Genomic DNA, 27,813 nt, shown 5'->3' on the forward strand with positions numbered 1-27,813 from the left:
GGTCACAGGCTTCCATGAATTTTTCTTTATTGCCCGTGATCTGTCCATGACAAAATATTAGCCTTAGTTATGAATGGCATTGCTTGAGAGGGTCTAGGCCTAGCACATAATTCAATGCAGTCCTAAAAAGTCAACTTTAACATCTGACTCTATTGTTCAAATTCGTAAGTTTCCCTCCCCATGTCCAAAAAGTCAACAGAAGGCGCTTAATATATTAGGACAGGTTTCACCCATGTCTTTTGGAAGATGTAGATCACTCCCTCTCTTCCCCTCATGTTAATGAAAAATTTCCAGAAATATGCCTGATTTAACTAGGTGGCAGACTAATTTTTTATTATTTAAATATGTATACCAAGTACATTGGTTCTCTTGTTTAAACTATGGGGAAAAAAATCAAATGCAGTACATTCTGGTTGCCCATATCCTGAGCTCAAACAATAACAGTACTGTATGAAATGTTACAATCAATAAAGGTACCAAACTGTTTGTCTAAAGAACTGGAGAAACTGAACTAAGACAACAGCTGTACAAAAAGCAATTTGATAAATTTACTAGCTAGCAATTTTCTGCGTTCTCCTCACAATGATTGAGCACACGGGTATCTGAATTTGCCTTTTTTTCCCTTGCAACTTAGATTCTAGTTCTGCAAGATCTTTTAGTGAAAACATTATGAGAGCCTCCGTTTATGACATCATACACTGTTGCCATGGTAATGACTACAATGTCCTAAATTCAGCATTATGTCTTTGTTGCATGACTGGGTTGGAGGAAAAAATGAACTCTGAGTGGAGGAAATATATTTTAAGTTCATCTGTATTCATTCTTATGATTTACAAAAAAAAATTCAAACATGAAACATACCACAAAAGGTATCATTCTACTCTCACTCTGCAGGTTTTCCCAATAATCTCAACAGGAGTTTCATATGGAGTTTCCTCCAACCCAGTCATGCAACAAAGACATAAAGGGGAAGTATATAGTGCAACGGTGTTACAAAACAGGACATCCCTCATCAGAAAAGGAGTGCACCTTCCCTTACAAAGTCTACTCCCGGGGGAATTCTGCGCCAAAAAATTCAAAATTCTGCACACAATAGTTTAAAATTCTGCAAATTTTATTTGTCAAAAACAACACTACATAATCATGCCTGTTTCAATTATTTTGGTAATTTATTTCAAAATACCTGTCAGCAAGTATGTCTATAACAGTACAGACACACAAAAATTCCCTCAGGAGTAGAGAGTTAAAAGAAATCCCTATGACAACCCAGTTCCTGTTTCGCTGCCTCCCCTCCCCAGAACCCAGCTGGGGGGCCAGACACCCACAACCCCTCCCCCCAAATCCAGCCAGGGGGTCCCCTGCAGCCAATACACCCAACCCTTTCTCCCCAACACCCCCCCCCCCCGGCAGTGTCTTCTATGTGAGAGCTGGGCACTGCTGGATCCAGCTTCCCCTAGTGGCGGCCAGCAACACTGCAGCCAATTTCGGGGGAGGAGAGAAACCCATTAATTTCTGCAAAAATCTGCATTGCACAGTGGCGCAGAATTCCCCCAGAAGCAAGTCAAAGGGAACCCCCCCCCCAAAAAAAATGTTTTGCCAAAGGAAAATTTGAAAAAAAACCACCCACCAAAAACCTATTTTTTCTATAAATACACATTCCAGTAAGTATGCTTATGTTTCACCCTTGCTGAAGCTCATCTTTCAAGACTCACTAAAAGTGCCTTGTCATATTAATATAAGAGCACTGCTTACGAAATTGGTCCATGGCAGTTGCTTTGGATATTTTCAAGCACTGTTGGTGGTGCTACTTCTTTACAGAGGTAATGGTGAGCGTCTGCAGTTAATCTATAATATCCATCAATTAATGATACAAAAGAGAGAGCTTCTCTTAACGAATGAAATTCAGCCTCCTGTAAAAGTTGGGAAGAGAGAGAGAGAGAGAGAGAGAGAAAGATACAAGGTTAATTTATAATAATTAACACAATCCTTAGATAGGTATTTTTTATATATACTGTTACCATACCCAACACACACACATGCATAGTATAGACAGGCCCAGATAGTGGAACCCTTATTCATACTGATAAGCACTTACATCAGTAATTGACTTCCATTGGAATAACTGTGTATGTGCTCAAAAATGGGTGAAATTCATTCTGAGTATTTGGGCTCTATGGATGGGGTGCATTCCCCAAACCAGGGCATAACTAAACTAGTAAAAGGATTTTAAAAAAAAGTCACCATTAAAGGGTACCAGGACACCATTATGTATTCAGCTACATTCTTTATTTCTGCATTTTGAGCCATCAGATTGTGTTGGGGTTTTGTTTTGTTTTTTTAGTAAGAGCAAAATGAGGTAAAAAACAAAAGGTTTCTTCTAATCTCTTCTTTCCATAATTTGCAGGCTCTCTGATCTTGAAAGGTCTACTACTATAACTTGCTGCTGGTTTGTCTACCACAATACTAGTTACTTATGGTTTATAGTATTACTTTTTAATACCAACTGTCTAAAGCATGTATTATTCTTAACAGTGTTCTCATCACTAGCAACACATACATCAACTGAAAGGACAACATTCCTGCAGTAAGTCCTAGATTTGGATGCATCTGTTTTTAAAACAATTTGTATATGCGAGCTGGATGCCATGGGCCTGATTCACCATGTTATGTGCCAATGCACATCTACTGCCACATCAGCCTCAGTGGTTCTCCCTGTGGCATGTGGGTGAGGGGTGAAGGCTGGAGTAAATCAGCCCTTCTCTCAGATGTTGATAGTTCTTAACAGTAGTTTATTTACAATTCTCACAAGCAGGGGCGGCTCTATGTTTTTTGCCGCCCCAAGCACAGCAGTCAGGTGGCCTTCGGTGGCACGCCTGTAGGCGGTCGGATTTGGCGGCGTTTCTGCGGGTGATCTGCCGGTCCTGCGGCTTCGGCGTACCTGCCACCAAAACCGCAGGACCGGCGGACCTCCCGCAGGCACGTCGCTGAAGGCCACCTGACTGCCGCCCTCCCAGCGACCCCGGCAGGCTCCCCGCCACAGCTTGCTGCCCCAGGCACGCGCTTGCTGCGCTGGTGCCTGGAGCCGCCCCTGCTCACAAGGTATGCCTCAGTGGTTCTCTTACACAAAACACACACACACACACACTCACTCACTCACTCTTCCTTGTTTCCACCAGAGCAGTGATGCTTATTGTGCTAGCTCCTGGTCACCTGCACATCTCCAAACAATAGTAAACTCAATATTTCCCCTATAGAGAAGAGAACAGCTCTCCCCCTAGGAGAAACGTTTTTCTCTGCTGCCTCCAACCCTTCTGCAGTTTGTGGATTGTTCCTTGATCCTCTTTCCCCTCTAGCTCCCCAGAAGAGGTTTTTAAAGGTCATTGGCAGCCCTTAATTGGGCTCAGAGATCCCTAATTAACCTGAGGTAAACCCTTTTCAGCTCCTAGGAAAGAGGACTTTAACCATTCTAAGGCTGATATACCTGCCTTCAACCACCCTTTGAGAGTGGTCAGGTCTGACTTTGTCACATATGCGCCCCAGCTCAACATTATGGGGTTGGGCTGCATGCCTGATTCCTGCCCTATGCTGCACTTTGAAGCAGAAGGGTTGTAGCGACAGAAACTATCTTGTTAGTGTTGCATTTTTTTCTGGTGCATTCACTTCAGGGGAGCATGGCCTGTAACATGCGTAAACCTCCATCCAAGCAGATAATACCAGAGGATTTCCACGGCCCATTTTACCATGAGGCATTCCTTCTCCACTATGGCGTACTTCTGTTCTCTGGGGAGAAGTCTTCTATTGAGACACAAAACTGGGTGGTCTTCCTCTGTAGCCATGAGAGAAACTATGGCTCCTAACCCTACTTCGGAGGCATCTATTTGTAGTACAAACTACTTCTGGAAGTCTGGGGCTACTAGCACTGCTGCAGAGGGCTATTCTCAGATCCACAGAAGCTTCTTTGGCTGCACAGGTTCATTTTACCATGTCTGGGTCTTCTGGCCTTTATGAAATCTGTCAAGGAGTATGCCCTGGTGGTGAAGTGGGGAATGAATTGTCTGTAATACCCAACTATCCCCAGAAATGCTCTCCCCTGTTTCTGCTTGATTACCCAAGGCCCACTTTGTATTGCCTCTAACTTGTTCAACTGGGGTTTCACTACACCTCTCCCCATGATGTACCAGAGATATTTGGCTTCCATTAGCCCTATTGCACATTTGGAGAGGTTAGCAGTGAGACCCACTTTCCTCAGAGTATGCAGTACTGCGTCTACTTTTTCTAGGTGCATCCCCCAGTCTTGGCTGTGTATGATCACATCATCCAAGTAGCTAGCTGCATACCTGGCATGTGGACATAATAGCTATCAGTAAGTCACTGGAAGTTTGCTGGAGCCCCTTGTAATCCAAAATGGAGGATAATGTACTGCTATAAGCTCTGTGGCATAGAAAAGGTGGCCTCTTCTCCTTGGCCACCTCTGCCAGAGGGATTTACCCATACCCTTTGGTCAGGTCAAGGGTAGACAAGAATCTTGCTTTTCCCACCTGGTCAATTAGCTGATCTATCTGAGGTATGGGGTAGGCATTGAACTGGGACACCTCATTTAATTTTCAAAAGTCACTGAAGAACCTCATGGTACCATTTGGTTTAGGAACCAGAACAGTTAGGCTGGTCCATTGACTATGGGACTCTTCAGTGATTCCCAACTCCAGCATCCTCTTCATTTCTGTATTGATCTCTTTCCTTTTAGCCTCTGGGATCCAGTATGGTTTAACCTTCTCATTTATTCCTGGATCCAGGACAATGAGCTTCCACAGTTTTGCCTGGCTTCTCTGAGAACACATCATGGCTTCACTCCATCACCTTGATGACCTCTGTCTTGCCGGGGCTCTAACAGGTTGATGTGGTAGATCTGTTCCTGCTTTCAGAGATCAGGTTGTCGAATCTTATCGTTAACCTCTGCAATGACCTGTTACTTCATATAGCCTCTGCCATTTGACCAAGGGCTTGTTTTCTGCTGCGGGTCCCATCACCATTACCCAATCCCCAGCCTGGAATTTCAGAACACTTGCTTGTCGATTATAACTGTTGGGCTGCTTGTGCTTTTTCCATATGTTCTCACACTATTGGGGTGATGGGTTATTCTGTCCCATGTGCGTCACATGTTCAATGATGCTCATTTCTTAGCGAGGCTGTTCCTCCCGGTGCTCCTTGGCAATGTCCAATATGCCGTGGGGTGGCAACAACTTGGCAACTTGAAGGGGGAAATCCCAATGGAAGGCTGGGGAACCTCCATTATAACAAGATTCCAGTAGGGTAGCAAGGTATCCCAGTTTTTCCAATCTCAATTCACTATTTTCCGTATCATGCTCTTCAGTGTTCCGTTGAAGCGTTTGACCAAGCCATTGGTTTGTAGGGCCCGTATTTGAAGCAGCACACACAAGTCCTTCATCAACTCTGCCATGAAAGGAGTCCCTTCATCTGTCAGAATCTCCTTGAGTATTCCTATCTGAGAGGATATTTGGATTAGCTATCATCTTGGACACTGTGATTCCCAGGGGTATGGCTTCTGGATACCAGGCAGCAAAGTCCAGCACAAGGAGCACACTCTGATGAGCTTGGCTGATTTCTCCAGCAGGCCTATCAGGCCCATCACTGTCCTTTCAAATGGGACTTAGATAACTGGTAGGGGCACTGAAGGGGCCATTAATTGAGATTGTGGGCTGTGCAATGGCATTCAGGGCAGGAAGCACAATAGTGTCAAACCTGCATATAGATTCTTGGCCAAAAGAACCTTCAAAGGATTCTATCTAGTGTTTTATTCACTGCCAAATGTTCCCCGAATGAATGACAATGGGCTATGTCAAATAATGCCTTTCTGTGTCCTTGGAGTACTAGAAACTGTTTCAGTTCTTGCTCCTGTAGTTAGAGTATTCTATACAATAGGTCCTTTTTTTAAAATCACAAAGTAAGGCCCTGGACCTTTGGTTTTCCCCTCTGCTGGTACCTCATTTACCTAGACTACTAGTTTTCTAATATTCTGGTATAGGAGATCAAGCGTCTGAAATGTCCAAATTCAGTTTTATCCTGAGGGTTGGTCTCTGTGGAACATGTCTCAACCTCAGGTTCGGTAACTGAGTTGTCTCCCTGCCTGCTGGATGAGACTGCTTACCCAGAAGCACCACCTTCTGATTCTGGGCCAACATCTTGGTCCCCAGTCTTCAGTCTGCCCATCTTTCTCGCATAGTCTTCTGGGACTTTGAAAACAAGTCCGGGGCTAATTCAGAGAAGATGGAAGGCGGGCTATGTACTGGAGTCATGATATCAGACATGGAGTTATTACTTTCCCCCATTCCTTTCACTGGGAGTAAATTTCCGAACCCTGGGAAATCTTGTCTTATGAGCACAGGGTATGGAAGTTTAGAGATTGCAGCCGCCACCAGCCTTGTTGTGCTTCCCTGAACCTCTATTTGTACAGGAATGGCCATTTAATAATTAACTTTCCCATGCATGCAGGTTATTCCCCTGCTTTTCAGACAGTTCATTCTACCCCACCAGTTTCCCAGAGACCAGTGTGACTTCACTTCCGGAGTCAATTAAAGCAACCGTCTCTATACCATTCAACTTGAACGGCCACATATATCTATGTGGAGTTAAAGCTATTCCTGCAGGATTGATTAAGCACGGTCTCTCACTGTTCCACCAAGTTGCACTGCATGGGCTCCTCACTGTTAGGACATTGATCTGCTCTATGTTCTAGCTCCCCACAAGCATAACATTTATACATAGCTCTTGATATCTCCCTATTCTATGGTCTATTAGGCCTTACCCTATGGCCTTCTCTCCCCGGTTCCCCAAGTCCCTTCCCAGCCTCAGGTCGCACTTCAGCATCCCTCCTCCCCCATATAATCATACCCAAACTTTCAGAGGTACAGGCCTTTGGGACTGGTACATCTCTTCTCTGGCAGTCCTAGAAAGCTCTCTGGCTATTAAATGTCTCTCTACGAAGGCAACCAAATCGTTGTAGTCAGAAGGGTCATTTTGGTCAACCCACCTTCACAGGCAGTAATCCTTTCAGGAATCTGTCCAAAACCAGGAGTTCTACAATCTTTTCCATACTGTTGGTCTCAGGATGCAACCACTTCTGTGTCAGATGGATCAAGTTGAACAGTTGTGGTCTTGGAGCTTTGTTATCCTGGAACCTCCACTTGTGGAATCCCTGGGCCTTTATAGCTGTAGTCACTCTGGATCTGCCAGGATCTCACTTTTCAACTGGGCATAGTCTTTGACAGTTTCCGCTGCCATATCGTGGTAGGCCTTCTATGCCTTCCCACACAGGGAGCAAGGATACTGACCTACTGGTCTTGGGGCAAGGCCTCACATAGGTCTGTTCTTTCAAACATGAGAAGATAAACCTCAACATCTCTCTTTGTCATCATCTTTTGTAGGTAACTGCTAGCCTTTAAGATAGAGTTCCCTCCTGGTCACCTTCCAGAGTAATCAGGGCCTTCAGTTGTCTAACTACTTCCTGCAGTGTGCCTTGGTCTTGTATCACCTGATTCATCAGCAGTTGGTTAGTCTCTTGTTGTATTTATATCGATTCCTGCTGAGCAGCCATCTGTACTCTGGTAGCCTCCTGTTGTGGTGCAGTGGCCTGCACCAGCATGCTTACCACGTCGTCCAATCTCAGGAATGATTTATCTTGCCTCCAGGAGAGTCCGCTGTATGTGATCCCATCCCTAACACCACATGTGGCAACACACCTCTATTGTCACATCAGCCTCAGCAGTTATCCCTCTGGTGGGGAGCAGAGGCCTAGAGGAAATCAGTCCTTCTCTACAGTTTATAATTCTTAACAATGGTTTAGTCACAGTTTTCACAAGGTAGGCCTAAGGGTTGTCCCAAGTGGTTTTCTTAACAACCTCCCTCCCCACCCCCCCAACACACACACAAAACCATTTCCTTCCTCCCACCAGAGCACTGACCCTTATTATACTGGCTCCTGGCTGTCAGCCCTTCCCCAAGTAGTAGTAAACTCGATATTTCCCCTATGAGAAGGAGAACAGCTCTCCTAGAAGAAACCTATCCTCCAACCCTTCTGCAGCTTGTATCTTGTCCCTACTCCCAGCTCTCTCACCAGAAGAGGTTCTAAAGGTCACGGTGGCCCTTAACTGGGCTCAGGTGTCCCTAATTAACCTGAGGTAACCTCTTTTCAGCTCACAAGAAAGAGGCTTTAACCAGCTGATATACCTACCTTCAACCACCCTCCTACAGCTATTAGGTCTGAGTTTGTCACAATCCAATTTTATGCCAGAGTAACTCCATTGGTTTCAATGGAGTTGCATTGGTATAAAACTGGAATAGCGCAGTGGTGATTCAAACCCCAAGGTATGTTCCTCCCCAGTCTGGTTTCCAATACCAGCAACTCAGTTCAACTCAGAGAAAACAGACTCTCCACTGGCTATAGGGCCAGCGAGTGTATTTTCTGCTATTTTCTCAAGTAGTTTATTTGAATAACCTGAGCTATACACCAGAAGTTGAGATCTCAAGGGTTTTTTGAAGAGTCATATAGTGAAACATGATGCGGCTGTAAGAAAGGTTGTTTAATATGCTACACAGCGTAACTTTACATAACATGATTCTCAATAAAACTGCTGTATAATAAATATTTTAAAATACTCTGGTCATGATTTCTTAAACTTTATTTAACACAAGAAAAGCTTGTACTTAGGGCTTGTCTACAGTTATTGGGGGTTCGACGTGCGGTGATCGATGCATCGGCGGTCGATTTAGCGGTCTAGTGAAGACCCGCTAAATTGACCACCGATCGCTTTCCTGTCAACTCCTGTACTCCACCTGAATGAGAAGAGCAAGGGGAGTCGACGGGAGAGCATCTCCAGTCAACATCGCGTAGTGTGGACCCTGTGGTAAGTAGATCTAAGTACGTCAACTTCAGCTATGTTATTCACATAGCTGAAGTTGCGTAACTTAGATCGATCACCCCCCGTAGTGTAGACAAGGCCTTAATCTATGTCAAGCAGATTGTCTACAGACTCACTTGGTTGGGATCGGATTACACCAGCTCTAATATTAAATGCCTAAAACTTGACACACTCTGGTTTTTCACCTTTTCTTAAGAGATGCCCTTTAATAAAGCATTTGTGCTGAACAGAAACTCACACATACTTCTAGGCTGCAGTAGTATGATGCAACTGCTGTATTTATGAAAACGAGGGCTATAGATGCTGCACAATGAATGGGTAAAACAGAATGCAATATGGACTTAATTTTATTTCGCAACAAAAGGCTTTATCAGTATAAAAAAGGAAGAACAACATTATACAACATCCCTGATAGAAAGACAAAAGGACAAACCACTTAGTACGTACATATGAGCAACCTCTGTAATTTTTTTTAAAGGTCACGACGAGGAAAGGAGGTGGGGAGAGTGAGGAGAGGGAAAAACCAACCACCACATATGTTTGGTTTTATTCAAATCAATATAAATAACTTCAAACTACAACAAGTTTTTAATTCCCATATCTTTCATGCACCCTCTATGCTCTGCCTTTCCCAAGATTCCTCTTTTTTGAGAGAGCTTCACAGGTTTGTTGGGATAATTTCTGGTAAATAAATCCTGTAAAGGTAACTCCTCTCCCAATATGGTCCTCGCTCAACAAGGAGAAACCAAAGATGTGAAAATTAACAGTTCTTCCTGGTAGATATTAGAAAGACAGCAAGAGGAAAGTTGGACATCTCGTATTGAAAATACTTCTTTCCTTATTTTGTGTCAATGTGCTCCAATCTATGGACTGTTCCTTCATTTCCCTCCCATTTCAGATGAATCTTAACTACATTATACGCTGTCCTCAACCAACCACATTTCATAAGAAAAAGGGGTTGAACTACCTTAAAAGAAAAGTTGAACATGTTCATTACTGAAGCTGAAAAACAGCAATGAAAGACGTAATGAAAAGAATGTTCTTTAATAATCCAAAAGTGAAAGTGCTGTAATAAAGAACAAATATTCCTCACGCATGCACTTCACAGGAAAAGACTACATTAAAAACCATTTGTTCCCATTGGCTAGCTACCAAAAACACAGCTTAATTATCTACAAGTGTAGATTCTATGTGACTACTGAAGAGTAAATTATATCAAATCTAATATAATTCTGAAAAACAGTATCATTTTTAAAGGCAGCATTAAAAACAGAAAATTAATTCATTCTCATTCAAATGCTTTTGCAGGTTTTGGATTTACTTTCTCCAGGAAGGAAGAACCATTTTAGCAGTACATCTGTCTTGTGTGCCAACAAGTTGTAGATCTCTGATCAGACAGGAAAATGACTGAAACAGGAAATCTGATGTTACACAGATCAGTAATGTGGATCAAGAAAGAAACCACTACACCAAAAGGTTATCTCATACAGGAAATGGTGTTGCTAATACAATGCTAGGATTAAAAAGATGAACAATTGTGGCTTTTTAGTTCACACACAATATATTGTAAAGAGAATTTGTAAGTGACTTGTTTACATTGTCAGACTAACACTTTTCAAACGTATGCCTCACACAATATTTTAAATAATAACAGCTATACTATTAGTTTTGTACCTTTTGTCTAGATGGATGTATATAGTTCTGTATATCTTTTTCCCTTCAGGCTAATCTTAAATCCCAATCCTGCAGTTGTGTGTGCGCGCACACGGACGGACTGCTGCGCCCATGCACAATGAATTGCAGGATTAGGGTCTAGGTTAAATTAAAATTACACAAGTTTAATAATTATTTAGCTAGGCACAACGAAGTTAGAGAATGAACTGCAGATAAAGTGTCAGTGTTAGTTTTAAATATCCTTGTTTCAATTTCAGTCTATGCTATGGTGCTTCAAATACATTAGCATCTCTATTTACTGATATAGTGTGATCACTGTTAAAATCTTCAGTTTTTACCTTTTGCCTTATTAACATCTGAGTAATTGTTTACCGCATCGTAGGTTTAGTAGAATATTGTGAATACTGCCGTATTCCCACCGCATGATCAAACCAATATCAATGTAAATCAAACAAGAAGAAAAATAAACATACCAGATTCTTGCTGTCCTGCTTATGAATGGTGACAATTCTACTCTCACTGGTGACAATTCTACTCTCACTGGAGCCTTCTTGGTTTGCTTGCTTAATGCTGACATCGATTATATCAGGAAAATCACAATATGTTTGTAATTCCTGTAATAAATGTTAGTTATGATTAATACTAACATAGTAAATGGTTTTTCAATGTATAATTCAAAATTAGAGAATTCCGACAACCCTAGATAAATATTTTTACCACCTTAGGAATGATGATGAATTCAAAATACTGAAGATCAAATAATCACAAAGTGGATGCTGATTTTCACAATGAAAAATGCACACACACTTGTGCATCCCTGACCATGGTAATCGAAGGCACAAATCACAATGGGAGCTAGAAGCTTGGGTGAATTTTGACTTGAGTACAATTCAGGGAATTTTTGAAAATTTGGTTCTTTAAATTCTGACCTCAAACTGAATTCTTAAAATATCGGACAGAAAAAGTGAGACAGTCAGTTCTTCCGCCAGATGGATATGGTACATCAGTCAAAATGTTATACAGGTAATGGCTTTTTTGTTGGTTGTCTGTAGCATTTTAGATAATATACATCATTATTTGTTATTTCTGTAATTCAAGGAAAATAACAGTCTGATAATCATCTGAGTAAGAATTTCTAGTTTCTATTATTTACTGCAACCTTTTTGCAGGTGTATCCACGGTTACACTGGCACAACATGTCTTCACCCATGCTCTCCATAAAGATACTGGGCCAGATTCTCAGCTGGTGTAAATCAGCTCAGCTGCACTAAAGTCAATGGAGTTATGCCTAGTTACTAGATAAGAATCTGGGCTGGCAAGACCATCTATCACAGCCACTGCATCACCACCACTTCACCAAAATAAAAATAATAATATCTTGCTCCAAGCAAGTGGTTGAGTAAAGTTTTGTGACGCTGGTTTGCTGCAATAGTCAAAGATACAGCTAACCTCACCTCACTATTAAATTTGAGCATGCAACCCTTTGTACAAATGCAGAAACTGTCCACAAGTAAATGTAGTTAATCATCTTACATTAGACAGAGTTGCCTAATGGTCAGAGCAGAGGACAGGGGGTCTGGTGACATGATTTCTATTCCCATGTGCCCCTGCCTTCCTCTATAACTCAAACAAGATACTTAAATGCATGAAGAGTTTGTTTCCTCATCTGTAAACTGGGGACAATAATGCTTATTCATCTTGGAAAAGAATTTTGAGAATTTCAGAGGAAAAACAATAAAAATCCTATGTATTACTCTTGCTATTAAAGGCTTGATTGGCATGCACAAATGGTACAGCTGCATACACAAATTTCAGCATGTGCAAAGTTAGAGGTTGCTTTACGAAAACATGGCTCAAAGAGGGCAAATTTTATATATGAATTAATGTACAAAAAGTGATTTTAAAAGGCCTGTTTTTCTATAAAATAACTCCAGGCACATCATCATTAGAACAGTCTCTTGAAGGCTGCTTTTTGCATATGAAGGGTGTCTAGTAGGAACATTTAACATTAAATCATCAGAGTTATACAGATGATAACTATTGGCCCAATTATCCAAACCTCAGCTCAGTCTGCACTGTTATTAATAAGCACACATGAAGAAATATCAAGATATTTACACATATATAGTTATATATTTTAATATGCCTGATGATTAAATACCATATCATAAAAGCGTCATTTTACATAATGGCCTGTGATCACTTGTAAACTATCTGTTAACCTCAATTTGCTTTACAAGGTATTTTTCACATTATTGTTTTGATCTAGTCTGTTATCTATCAGGAAATGTATATGTATTTAAAAATGTAAGGTCATTTATTCATTTTAAAAAAGGAGATCACCTTTAATACTCCTCCTTCAAATTTCCCTATGGAAAAAACCCAGTCTTATTTAGATTATAAAGAAGGGTTATACTAGAAGAAGGGTTGTTTCATCTATAGTCTGTAAAGCGATGAGTAAAATTTTAATGCTATAGAAATGTTTCACAATAATATTCTGTTATTTAAAAGCTATGTACAAAAAATAAGATATACTCCTGAAATGATACATCGTCTTTGGGATAACAGTTTTCCTGACCTGATCTGGGTACATTACACATTAGCAATGGAACAGGTGGGACTTATCAAAGCTAGACTTGGTAATTCCTGACAACCAGTAATTCATTTCCTGCTAGCAACTAGCATCAGATAATGTTAAGTTCAATTGTTGAATATTCAGATGGAAAACAATGTAAAAAAAAACAAAAACACCCAGATAACATCAAGAATAAAATGTAACTGCATGATTATAACAAATGATTGAATCATTTAACATTTTTAACTCTTAAATTAGGCGGAGCTGTTACTTTCTCATATCAACTTTTATAATAATTCTGTTTTAATAGCATGAATGACAGAGAACTGCACTCTTCATTTGTCATCTAAGTACTTTAATTGCTTAGCCAAAAGTTATTTCTCTTATAATCTATATTAAAAAATCCACCTAATTTAAAAAGTCTTGTGCTGTTTGGTTCAAGTCAAACCCCATTCATACAGAAATCACAATAGAACTATTAAGTCAAAGTCATAATTCATTCTATAGTACTACATTAGAATTAATCAGTACATGTAACATATGACCAAATTACTCTGTTACCATGTCCATTTGCAAAATCCTTAAAATAATAAAAGTGACGCCATATTCACATGGATTACCTGTTCTGTCAGTGGCTCACTGTCTTTATGTTTCCCTCTTGAGCACTGAATTCCACCATTTCCAGTTATTATAATGGTTGCAAAACTCTCTCCACCTCTGCAAGGCTCTTTTACTTCAAAAATCTCTGAATAGAAGGCAGGCTGAAGGGATTCCAGATTTATAAGATATTTAAGTTTCAAGTTTCTGGCAGTAGCTTTGCATTGGCCAAACTGCTGGATAAATTTGCGGAATCTGTACCTTATTCTCTTTCGTGTCAAAATATGGTAGTCTTGGATTTTTGCCCGAACACATTTAGGCAAAAACATCTTGTAACTGTGAACACAAGATTAGCACATAAATTCCAAGGTTTATCTATGAAGCCTAGAAAAGGAAATTATTTCTGTATGCTAAATAAATACAAAGTCAACATGAAAATACTTTATCAAATGAACTACGTACTGTGATTTTAAAAGATATTGTGGTCTTTATTTCAGTCTTCAGTAAAAGTTGTTGAAAATGAAACCACACTTATCGAGCCATTTTCTATTTTTCATTTACTAGTTGCAAAGTATAGTACACTGCTGTTTCCATAAACCTGGACATTTCTGATTTAGTCATTATTATGTGGGGTTGGGGAGAAGTCCAGTCAGCCAGGATACATTGATAAATTCCCATAGCTATGCCAATGTAGCAAATCCTGATCTTTCTAGATCATTCAGATTTGTAAATACAGACACAGAACCACATATGTCAAGTTTAAAAAGATAACCAACAATGCAATTCTACACTGCATCATGAACTAAGCCTTGTACTGGGAGGCTGGATTTCTTAACTTTTGAGTGCTTGATGTTCGTATAACTTAATGCTCTGTTAACATTTTCTCTGTGTAACATAAAAGAAGATGCCAAAATCTAAAGACAATATTAAAACAAGTTTTATTTAATCAGTTACCACTTGTGGCACTGGCTCTAGTAGTATCTTGTTAACAAGGTGATTAAAAATGAAAATATAATGTTTTAAAAGTTATGATATGAAGAAGTTTAACAAAAGAATGGACACAAAAAAAGGAAAAACTTTCAAAACCAGACTCACCAGAGTGGAAGAAAAGGTGAGAGCAAGAGAACATGTTGTCTAGACAAGAGGTGATTACCTCAGAAATCCTCCCAAATAAAACATTTAGTGAGTCAACATTTTAAAGAGAAAAGAAATATTTGAGTAATTGGTCTTCCTCCCAGCAAATGAAAGAGTCCTTGCTATCTTTAAATTATGGTTTCCAGATATCCTGGGTAGCATATGGTAGTATCAATGACTTAATATGGTATAATGAAAATGATGCTAGTATAGAAAAGAGGGGTAGGGCATAACAATTTCAGAAATATGGCACCAGACTATTTTAAGCATTTACTCCTGCACATCTGTTTTCACTTGTTCTCTTTGGCCCCTTATTCAGGAACACATATGTATTCTGGAAAGTACGTGAACATGTGCATAACTTTAAACATGTACTTAAGTGCCATTCAGCACTTTAAAAGCATGCTTAAGCAATTTCCTGAACAGGGCCTTTAGCAGTATAAATTGATAAAATACAGTGTAAAAGCAAATTCTGATAACTGAGTGAATCTGTCTATGTACAGCTTAGGAATTCCAGTTTGATTTTATGAACTGTCTATATCCTTCTGTTTTATGGTTGTCTTTTGCTGTATTGTTGCACCATCCCTCTTATGCTGAGGAGGCAAGAGGGGTGCAGGTGTGTCTGGCTCTGAATAGGACAATTGTGAGATCTAGCCATTAGCAGAATAACGGGTAGCTGTAACCTGGATGGAACCAGTTCTGCCCAATTTGTCTAGCATTTGGAGAGTGGAATTTCCCCAGAAGCAGGACAAAGAACCAAGGTTTTGATACTACCCTTTAAAAACAACAGAGACTGGGTGGGTTGGAGGATGAGAGAAAAGGAAGCTTGGGCAGGAGGGGACATACTGTTGTAGCAGAGGGGACTTGCTTAGCTGCAGGATCAGCCAAGGAAGAAGGAAACTGGCTACAGACTACAGGGAGATACTCCAGGATTTGGAGGGAAAGCCTAGACTCTTTAGAGGACTCTGACTTAAGCCCAAAGAATGTTCAAGAGTGGTAAGGGACATGAGGCAGGGAAATGCATATACACAGGTTATTGTTTGTCTAGATCTGTTTACGTCTTGTGCTAGCAAAAGTAAAGAGTGATTCATTTTTGGATACCTTACAAAGCCTGTGTGTCTGTTTGGTTCAATTATCACACACACCTGAAGAGGTAACTGTAAACCCAGAGCTCACACAAGGTCAGATCGCTGAGGAATCATAGAAGATTAGGGTTGGAAGAGACCTCAGGTGGTCATCTAGTCCAACCCCCTGCTCAAAACAGGAAGGGTGTGCTTAAGCTACCGGGGAATCTTGGAGCCTATGGCAGCTAGACTGCGAGGTCCCATTTTTGTGAAGGGATAACCGACAGACAGCCTGTGCCCAGAAAGTGTGTCGGGGCAGTTCTGCAGCCTTCTGACACCAAAGGAAGCTTAAGAGCACATAGGCCCAGTGTGTGAGGCTCAAACACAGTAGCTTGGTGACCATCCAAACAGTAGGAGTGCTATCAGGGCTGTGTGACACAAATACATGCATAACAAAAGTGAGACAACCCCATTCTTTAGGACTCAATAATGTTGCAAGGTTGTGTGAAATTTAAGTCTTTTGTACTTTAGAAGCTCTCTGTTAAAACAAAGAACATTAAACAAAAATTACTTATTCTTCCTGGCTGCACCCTGGAAGCTCAAAATTATAATATGTTTGCACATATGTTTACCTTCAGTTGCATGTGCACTTTAGTCTATTATTTTAAGATTGTGTATAGGTGAAGTGATTCTTTGGATTAAAAGAGCATAGACAAATATATGTCGTGGAAAATAAAGTTAATAGTTACATGGACTTTTCAGATATAAAAAGAAAAAGGTTTTGAAACTGAAAAGCGTGGAAAAATTGCAGATAGATGGGAAGTTCTAGAGCAGCGGTTCCCAAATTATGGTCCATGCACCACCAGCAGCCCACAGAACACTTGCCAGAGGTCCACAGAGAACTGGTCACATAGTGTTGATTCCTCCTTGTTTCCACCTGCTAAATGTCATTAAAAAACAGCTAAAAATACATTAATTACTTTCCTAATGTTATTTTCTATGTAAGCAATGGCTGAAGTTGCCACAAGGACATGGTTCAATTGCTAATGGAAAGGGAAGTAGTCCATGCGATCACAAAGGTAAGGGGAGGATGTCATGAGATAATCTCTCTACGTTTGGGAATCTCTGCTCTGGAACAAATCTGTTGCCAAAAATTGTGTGTCTGTCCAGGTGCTAATTACTTGGGTTACATGAAAGAGAAAGGCAGAGTGAGAAAACAGTAAACTAATGAGTCATCCTTTTACTGTATGTAAAAGTAACATTGTTCTGAAGTAAGGGATTACCTGACTGAATTGTAGATAGCCAGGGGAGTTTGGTCCTTTTCTTTGGCCACTCTCATCATATCAAGAACAGCCATTCCAAGGCATTCTTCCTGTGTTTCATGAGTAACAGGCACCTTTACCCATCCATGCACAAAATCATCTCGCCACTGAGAGAGAAAAAAGCGTAAGCAATCAGACTGAAAATTTACCTCATCATGGTCTCTCTTTTATAACATTTTCTTTACTGAACATTCTTGTGACTCAATTCTTCTGTACCCAAAACTCTGTGAATCTCTACACTGGATCCCAGGTACTTTTCACCCCTTGGTAGCCCAGCTCTTAAAAGGTTTGTATCAGCTTATTGCTGAAGTCCCACAAGGTCTTTTCAGGGACGGTATGGTCCTATATTTCCAAGCCTGCTCTTCTCAAAAAATGGAGCCTGATGCTTGCTGAGGGGAATGATATGGTGGAGGCAGCATAGTTCTTCATCCCTTCCCTCACAACATGGATCTGCTGGGTTTTCATTCTCTCCTACTGCAGAGGAACAATATGGCCCTGAGTTTCATTTGCATATTTAAAACTGGCCTCTGAGAAATTAAGTCAAGCTTTGTGGGTTATTTCTGTGGGACATCATCCACATTCTACGTTTGGATGATGGTGTCAAAAAGCAGTGGCAAAGAGGTAAAAAAACAGTCAATCATGAACTATCAATTGAAAGTCATACCTGAGCAAACAGATAAGACATGACAAGGTCATCAACGACAGGGCTCTCTGCACCTCGGGAAACGCCATATCGATATGCTCTGCTACTGCCATTACAATACCAGTGAGGAAAATAAAACCTGTTGAGAAACATACACATTGTATAGTTAGACAAATATCAACAAAATTAAAGGGTATATCTGCTGAAAAAGACCGCACATCTTAAATACCATCTCTTGGTAAAGTTAAGTTTTATTTTTCTATACGACTCCCTGTAGCAAGATCCTTAGTCCTCTAAAAACCTCGAGACGATACAATGAAATATAACTACTTGGGTTATTATAACAATGCCCAAGGAAGACAAGATTATTCTATGCCTAAGCGAACAACCATTACACGATCCCAAAGAAAACACGCTGGGTATCAAGTAATTCAGTTTAATACAACGAGGTAACAGTGGTTCGTGTAGAAGTGACACGTGGTTGCTGCAAACATTGTAACTGCTCCCAATGTAACTAAATCATAGCTTAGATTACTAAAAGAAATGTTTGGAACTAGGAGCAGCACTATAAAATTAATATAACTGCAGAACAGAAAGCTGTATTCTAATCCAACTAATACACCTCTACTCCGATATAACGTGACATGATATAACACGAATTCGGATATAAAGCGGTAAAGAAGCGCTCCGGGGGGGCGGGGCTGCGTGCTCTGGCGGATCAAAGCAAGTTCGATATAACACAGTTTCACCTATAACGCGGTAAGATTTTTGGCTCCCGAGGACAGCGTTATATCGGGGTAGAGGTGTATATCACTAACAAAACTGCCAGCTTTAAATTCTGATTCCTGAATCTCTTTTGCTCATAATATACCATAAAAAACAAAACAAACTGCTTGATTTTTTGATACTGTACCTGGTTGATCTTACTTTGCCTTGTATGTACGACATTAGTGGAGAATGAACAAAACACCCTAAGAAGAGGTGAGATTTTCAGAGTAGCTTTGCTGACCACAACCACATTTTAAATTGGAATTAGCAATATGGTTGAGTATTCTGCTGTACATCTGTGCAGTCTGGTAGTCATTCTTATCGTACTCTTATAATAGAACGGGGAACAAACTAACAGATGCACACACCAGAAATTTCAATAACATAATTTCAGTCTACCAGCATAGGGCAAACCAAGCCATTAAGAGGACATTTTGCATTTCAATTTGCAATTAATTTTCCAAAGGGACATCCATGCTACCGTATGCATTTCAAAGAAATAAAAGCCTTTTCAGAAGGGAAAATTGTAGATGCGCAGCTCAAAAAGTTCACTTTCAAAAAAGAGATTTTGTTCATTGGATAGATACAAATTCTGCTGTAGCTGTCCTGATAATTGGATAGGATAACTTAATTATATCTATAAATCAGCATTTTAGCCACTGAAGGACTTTTTACATTTCAGAACTTCTAGTAATTACATTAGCATCATAACTCAAAAACACAAATCCACGAACAAGAAATTTGGCTCTTGTTACTTGAATATTTATCACAAACAAACAAAAAAATAATTGGAACTCCCTGTACTTTCAGTACCTTTTTGTTTTGTAACCTGAAGAGGCAAGTATAGCTATCTCCAATACAAAGGCACAAACAATACAATTGATTATTCAATTTACTCAATCCAACATATTTTGTATGCTTCTTATCAAGTACCTAATAGTTCATATGGAGACTAGAATTCAGTTACATTTTACATTATATTATTTGCTACTGCTTTGTTATTTAGCTTTTTGCATTAATATGAAAAATAAATCACAGTTCTTTTTTAGGTGTTATCTGAGTTGTCATGCTACCTTATTCGGTAGAGTATGTTGAGCCTGGTTGATTCTTCTACGTGGAAGATGTGATTTGGAGGATACCAAATTCTCTCTGTTTCATTCATTAGTGCAAACATGTTATGGTACACAGGCATGATACCTAGTAAAGCAACAGAAAAACAAATGCTTACTGAGAAGTTCGTTATTATGCAAAACCCTTTTTTTTAGTAGAAAGAAAACACACCCTGGTAAAAAGTGGTGGACTGATAGTATCTGAGAGTCTTGTTAACTGATTATCTATAGCACTGGTAGGTCACAGTTGCATTACAAGTTTCTGCATGCTGCAGTTTGTTTTCTGCCTCAGTATCATCTCATTGTTTCTTTATGCTCCCGGTCTGTCCATTGTACCCACCTGCTGTTGTCTCTCACCTTATATCTAGGGCTTGTCTACACATGAAAATTAATCTAGAATAAGGTGGGGTGTAAATTTAAAGCAGGTTAACTATTCCTGATTAACTTCATATGTGCATTAGGCCAGGTCTACCCTGCCACTTACTTTGGTATAACTTTACGTTGCTCAGGGGTGTGAATAAGTCACCCACCTGAGTGACGTACATTACACTGAACTAAGCGCCGGTGTGAACAGTGCTATGTCGGTGGCAGAGCTTCTCCTGCCAACATAGCTACGGCCTCTCGTGGAGGTGGATTTATTATGCCAACAGGAGAGCTCTCTTCTGTCGCACAGAGCGTCTTCACCAAAGGCGCTACAGCCGCACAGCTGCGTTAGTGCAAGGGCGCCAATATAGCGCTTCTAGTGGAGACAAGCCCTTACTCCAATTAGCTTAATCCCATGGAGCTAAACAGGAATAGCTATTCTGGAATGACTCCCTGGATAGACAAACCCTTAGATTATAAGGCTTTCAAGTCAAAGACCATCTCCATATGACTGTACAGTACCTAGCAGAGTGGCCTCTATGTGCTACCAGATTAATAAATAATAGTACTTTGTTTTAAATTTTTTCTTGTGTTTTTTCAAAAATTGAACAGACTAATGCACTAGTTTTACACCATTAGCTTTAAAGAAGAATTAAAAGCAGAACAACATGAAGAGAATCACCATGACTATTAAGTCCACATTCCTACGTATTCCAGGATTCCAGGTATTAATACTATTGTACTAAGATTTATAATCTCAGGAGGACACAGAGGAAGGAAGCTTAGGGCAAGAGAGCACAACGAAAAGGAAATGCTTCTGTGACATAGGGACAGTCTCTCATTGTAGGACTAGTCACATTCAAAGGAAGCTGACCTGAGGGGGGAAAAGAAAGAGAGAGAGAGAGAGAGACAGACAGACAGGCGCCACGAGTCGGCAGTGAAGCCAGAAGACTGATTTCTTGTTTGAATATCTAAAAATATTTTCTAACAAACAAAAACATGCTTGATACGATATTTTTATCGGTAAGTAGCGGTAAACGTTGATTTCACCGTACATACACAAACCGATGAAAAAATATTTCTATTGATAATAATCGAAATTTACTACGGTGATCAGATAGCAAGCGTGAAATATAGGGACACTTTTTTTCAGGGGCATATATAAGACAATGCCCCTAATATCGGGACGTCTTGTCACCCTAAAATTTACAGATAGGCAATGTTAGAAAGAGGTTGCTTGAGAATTACAGTCAAAATCCAGTCATTTAAATTTTTGAATTAGGCTTGTTATAAATGAACTAGTGAATGAATAGTAAAAACAGGTAGGAATTGTTGATTTTAAGGATATTTACTTTGTACATTTTAACATGTGATGTGAAAATTTGTATTTTTAATGGTTTATAAAGCTTTAAATTTTTGAATCTCAATGTCTTTAATTAAAAATTATTTGATCCCCCCATAATTTCCCACAACTGTGAAAATTTAAATTGATAAAAATTGAAAAAAAAAATGCTTAAAAATAAACTCCCCTATCCTCTTTCCCATAAAACAGGGAAAAGTCACCAAGACAATGATTCAGCCAGATACTTGAGCATGTCTAAATTTGCATGTGACTAGTCCCACTATGTAATTTTCAGGGGACTACTCCAGTACTTAAAGTTACTATGTCTAAGGCCCCAATCCTGCAAGTTGCTCTTCCTCGAGGATCTCTATCCCTGTGCAGAGTCCCATTTATTTTGGGCCATAGTCCCCAAGTCTGTAACTGCATCCACACCAGCAAAACCTTAGGTGTGTTTAGTATTTTTATTTTACTTAAAAAAAAACAAAAAAAACAAAAAAAAAACACAACACACAAAACCAGTTACTGCCATTAGCTCTTAAATCCTCAACAGTCCCAATTTAAAACCAGAACTGCTCGAAACATTCTTTTGTTGGAATTTGCCAAAGTGGTGCAATCACAATGCTTTGAAGGAGGTTCAATTTTGGTGAAGCTCCATTGGCAAAGCTCGCCTTTCTGGCAGGCTGCTGGCTAGTCTTGGCTTCCAGGTTCTGCGGCCCTGGAGCAGCACACCAGGAGGACCATCCCCGACCTAGGGCTTCATTCCCTCTTGTAGAGAATTTTCAAGTTTTGGCTTGCATTCCTAATGGTAACAAAACCAATTTGTAAAATATCAAAATCCTCCATGAAACAGAATTGCCTCTCTCTGCCCTGCTCTACTTAAAACACTTCCAGATAGAAAGGGGTAAATACAGCAGATCAGGATCTACCTCTCATTTTCCTTTCCCTGCTTCCTGTTTTGGAGCCCTCTCATTCAAATAACTAATCAGATATAAAAAGGCCAGGATTTGTCAGAGCAATTTAATGGGAACACAAAAATTAACAGACCAAAAGAAACACAATAAGGGCTTATAACTGAGCAGGGGAAACCACAAAGAAACACTAGAAACTATCAATAAACTAGCCAAAGGAATACATGTAGATTGTCAAATCACTCTGTACTGCAGCCATGCAATTAAAACAGTAATTTGATAATGTTCTCTGGCTTTTACGGTTAGGTTCTGATGTGCTGCCACAACAAAGATTAGAATGCATGTATTCAAAGTATATCACATTCAATTCTGTAATATTATGCAAAGCTGGCATATTCCAAAACCTGTGTGTTTTAGCCTGCATAATACAAGGAAAATACAAACAAGTTATTTTGACAAGGACTGTGAGAGTGCTGGAGTGAGGTAAGGGGTTCATCTTTTTACAGAGCCCCATCTGGTTTCCAAGGAAATGTCACCAGCACTGGCCTTGAGTCCATTCCCCCAGCCACAGGTGGATATATTTACTGAGCGGGAGGCTAAATGGGTCAGCTTGACTCAGGATAAACACTTGAACAAGTACAGTAACTCCTCACTTAAAGTCGTCCCGGTTAACATTGTTTCGTTGTTATGTTGCTGATCAATTAGGGAACATGCTCGTTTAAAGTTGTGCAATGCTCCCTTATAAAGTTGTTTAGCAGCCGCCTGCTTTGTCCACTGCTTGCAGGAAGAGCAGCCCGTTGCAGCTAGCTGGTGGGGGCTTGGAACCAGGGTGGACCAGCAGCCCCCCTATCAGCTCCCCTATGTTCCCGGTGCAGCAGCTGCCCAGCAGGCTACCAATTGCAGGCAGTTCAGCTGTCCCTCCCTCCACTGCCAAGTGCTGCTCCTGCCCTCTGCCTTGGAGCTGCTCCCCAGAGCCTCCTGCTTGCTGTGCAGGGAAGGGGGAGACTAATATCAGGGTTGTCCCCCTCCCCCCTACTCCTGCCCCCCGCTTGCCCCTTCTCCATATAGAGCAGGGGGAAGATACAACAGGGTTCAGGACGGAGAGAGCTGGCCGCAGCTGCTGTCTCAACTTCCTGATCTTTTTAAAGGCAACGTACTTAGAATGTGGTGTCAGCATACTTAAAGGGGCAATGCGCATCTCTCTCTCTCCCACACACAGGGTGTGTGTGTCTGTCTGCCATGCTGTCTCCCCTCCCTCCATTCATGCTGCCTTGCAGAGTATGAGGCTACATTAACAATGTGTTAACCCTTGAGGGCTCAGCCGAGTCCTAGTTCATCATTTAGCAGTAAGGAATTCCCTGGAAAATATCCTACCTTCTTCCACCCTCTAACTTCACCACCTCACCCAAGCTTCACAATCATCATTGCTGTATACAGTATTAAATTGTTTGTTTAAAACTTATAGTGTGTGTGTGTGTGTGTGTGTGTGTGTGTGTGTGTGTGTTAGTTATATATAATATAGTTTTTTGTCTGGTGAAAAAAATTTCCCTGGAACCTAACCCCCACATTTACATTAATTCTTATGGGGAAATTGGATTCGCTTAACATCATTTCGCTTAAAGTCGCATTTTTCCGGAACATAACTACAACGTTAAGCGAGGAGTTACGATATTCTGATACCTGAGGTTTATTAGTAGCCTTGCAACATACAATAGGTCAAATAGTTTGCAAAAAAGATACATTAAAAAAAATAAACCAAAAATATATTAGCTGCTGCTTGAAAATTCTTAGTAACAATGGCTAGAAAAGCCACTTTTTTTTTTTTTAATTGTTCCTCAAAAGTATCCTTTGATGAACAGGCTAAAATAGAGACAACCACCAACTAAAAGGAAGGTGCAATTATTCTACTAGGACAGGAATGTTCAATGGCTGGCAGAGAAATAAGATAAAACAAAGAAATAGCTGAGAGAATAAGGATGATCACTTGTATCATTTGTTATGTTTTATGTTTAACAAAGTGTAAGGTTCACAGATCATTTGATATGACATATAAGTGGTCCAAGTACATAACAGCATAAAATCAACTGCATTACATAGAGATGATGTACCAATCTATGACAAATACAAGTACTTATAGTTATTACTGCAAGAATGTCATGTTATAGGACAACAACAACAACAAAAAAGGATGTGTAGAACAGTAGGAAAGAGCCTATTTGAAGCTGCTAGTCTTACATGGGGAGGAAAAAGATTTACACTAATATATCATATGTAATGAAGTTGAATGTTTCCCATTAAGGCAAAATAATTAAGAGTGAACTACAGTACATGGATGATGAAAAAACTTGGAAGTCACAAGAACTGAAGATTTGATTAATGGGGAAGCAGGGTTTACAGAGATTTGTGCTTACTATACTTTAAAACATATTTGCTACAAGAGCAGTGAAACTGAATAAATGAAGAATGTATGTAAATACATAAGTGGCTAATATACATGAGCCATCCCAGTGGTGTAGCGGCAGCTGGAGGGCTTATGTTTGGATCCAAAGTATGTAGGAGGTGGAAGTGCTAAGAAATCAGTATGTCCTGAAGAAGAGAAAACCTTCTCTCTCTCTGGAAGCAATCCAGGAGTACTAATTAGCCTTCCTCCACCAGAGTCATCTAAAATTCTAACAGGTCAATAAATATGATCTCATGGGAGTGTTCTGCCAAGGTAAAACAAAACATGTTAAATCTAGAATAGCTTGTTAGGATGAAGAAAGACACAAGCAACTGGTTAAAATGTTCTTTGTCCCTGTCCTTCGAATGTTATCTTGAGGACATTCTACATCAATCATATCACACAATGTTGTATTCCTCAGTGTTCTGCATGTGGAGAGAAACCAAATAAGGAAGTCCCCAATCCTAAAATTAGTTAGTTAATTAATTATTTCACCTTGATTTGTAAACAGTGAGAGTTTAAATTTATATTTTGCTTCTGTTTTAAAGAGGAAAAAACAGAAAATTTATCTGTATGGAGTTTTATGAAAAAAATGGTCTAGATGAACATGCATGCAATTCAAAATATGTGTTATTTCATGGGAAGAACTCCCTTGAATTTAAGGATGACTGCAGTTAGGGGCCAAAAACATAGCTGAGGCTTGGCATACCACAAAGATTCATAGATTCCATGATCATCTTGTCTGACCTCCTGTATAACACAGACCATAATAACGCCTAGAGGATATCATTTAGAAAAACGTCCAATCTTGATTTTAAAATTGCTAGTGACGGAGAATCCAACACAAACCTTGACAAATTGTTCCAATGGTTAATTACTCTCACTATTAAAAATTCACACCTTATTTTCCAGTCTGAATTTGTCTAGCTTCAACTTCCAGCCATTGGATCATGTTATACCTTTCTTTGCTAGACTAAAGAATCCATTATCCCTTGCAGATACGGACAATGGTCAGTCACTCCTTAACCTTCTCTTTGTTAAACTAAATAGATTGAGCTCCTTTAGTCTGCCACTATAAGGCATGTTTCCTAATCCTTTAATCCAGGGATTCTCAAACTGGGGGTCATGACCCCTCAGGGGGTTGCAAGGTTATTACATGGGGGGGGGGGGGTCATGAGCTGTCAGCCTCCACCCCCAAACCCCGCTTCGCCTCCCTAATAGTGTTAAATATAAAAAATATGTTTTTAATTTATATGGGGGGGGGTCACACTTATAGGTTTGCTGTGTGAATGGGGTCATCAATACAAAAGTTTGAGAACCACTGCTTTAATCATACTTGTGGCTTTTCTCTGAGCCCTCTCCAATTTATCAACAGCCTTCTTGTGGGCACCAGAACTGGACACAGAATTCCAGCTGCAGTCACACCAGTGCCAAATGCAGAGGTAAAATAACCTCTCTACTCCTACTTGAGAGTCCCTTGTTTATGCATCCCAGCAGAGGTGTCATGCCCCCCTCCCAGATTTCTGCCAGGGTTTTCTGGATTGGTTCCCTCCCTGTGCAGCAGCTCCTGGAGCGGGCAGCAGGGAGAGGGAGCTGCAAACAACTGGGAGCTTTAGGGAGAGGCCACTGGGGGGGGGGGGGAAGTATACTGGGAAGGGGTAGGCATGACTCAAGCTGTTGGGGTGGAGGCAAACCTTTAAATTGTGCACCCCCTCACCCCCCACTATCAGCAGGTACCAGTCGTGTCTGCATCCCAGGATCTCATTAGCTCTTTTGGCCACAGTGTCTCACACTGGGAGCTCATGTTCTGCTGATTATCCACCACGACTCTCAAATCTTTTTCAGAGTCGCTGTTTCCCAGGAGAGTGTCCTCCAACTGTAAGTATGGCCTGCACTGTGTGTGTCCTGTCCACATCCCCTTTCCTCCAGCAACTTCTGCTTCACTGGAAGCAAGGACGGTGAGTGGTGTAAGAACCTTTAAGTTGTCTCTACCCCACTGGAGGATCACTTTTATACCAGGAGGATACTCCCTGGGACAGACTGGACGAATTTAGGGCTAGATTATTAACTTAGTGTGGTGGAAAGTTGTTGCAACATACCAGAGGACCTGGTCCAAGATGTTTCACTAGGTTCTGTCAAAGTAAACAGAGTGGAAGCCAAGATGTGCAGTGCCAAGTATAAAAGTAAAACACCCATGAGGTGTACTGGAATTGCGTCACTGACATCAGAGTCAATGACAATTGTACACAGTCTAGACATAAAAAATGGAACCCAAAGCCCTTTGTACATGATTCCCACCTTGCCTAAGTGACAACAGTAAATATCAGGAGGAGCAGGGCATTTAGTAATCATCTCAGATAATTGAGTAAAAAAACAAATGCAATAATATTCAGTGATTTTTTTTCTCTTTTGTCTAAGACTGCAATTTCATGTCTGAATACCTAAAAACATTTTCTAATGAACATAAAAACGTGTTTTTATTTGTTGAAATAATACACACAATCAGTGAAACTGAATAACAATAATACATATTTTACTGAAATTAACTTTGAGGGAGCTTTAGAGAAGGGAACCCTCTATATCTAAACACGTCATTTATTGTAGTGTCTCATGGTAAATTACAATACTAACTAGAGCTAGCTGGAAAATAGTTTATAGATTAAAGTTTTCATTTTGGGGTTTTTGGTTTTCCAATGAAACAATGGAAAGCAGACACTTGATGTGAAAATTTTAGTTTAGTTGAAACCCGATTTTCCATTGAAGAAAGTTTTCACAGAATATCTTCTACCAGCTCAAAGAGAGAGACATCTCACAAGTGAGTACAATACTGCTGTATGTCGATAAAATTATTGAACACCTAAATTGATCACCTTATAGAATTATAAAGGTCTAGCTACACAGCTGTGCCTAATAATGTTAAAAAGTTTCTCAGGAATCT

General features: G+C 40.2%; 1 protein-coding gene across 1 annotated transcript in view; it reads right to left on the reverse strand.

Moving 5' to 3' along the window:
- Positions 1 to 27,813, reverse strand: part of JAK2 (Janus kinase 2) — a 147,046-nt gene that overhangs the window by 40,451 nt on the left and 78,782 nt on the right. The window contains exons 3-8 of the mRNA XM_065406323.1: positions 19,787 to 19,910; positions 17,967 to 18,084; positions 17,264 to 17,409; positions 13,806 to 14,118; positions 11,084 to 11,224; positions 1,753 to 1,910 (exon numbers count right to left, since the gene is read on the reverse strand). Coding sequence (XP_065262395.1) covers positions 1,753 to 1,910; positions 11,084 to 11,224; positions 13,806 to 14,118; positions 17,264 to 17,409; positions 17,967 to 18,084; positions 19,787 to 19,910 — 1,000 coding nt within the window. The remainder of the gene's footprint in view (positions 1 to 1,752; positions 1,911 to 11,083; positions 11,225 to 13,805; positions 14,119 to 17,263; positions 17,410 to 17,966; positions 18,085 to 19,786; positions 19,911 to 27,813) is intronic.

This window comes from Emys orbicularis, chromosome 6 (genome assembly GCF_028017835.1).
Source record: "Emys orbicularis isolate rEmyOrb1 chromosome 6, rEmyOrb1.hap1, whole genome shotgun sequence".
NCBI lineage: Eukaryota > Metazoa > Chordata > Testudines > Emydidae > Emys > Emys orbicularis.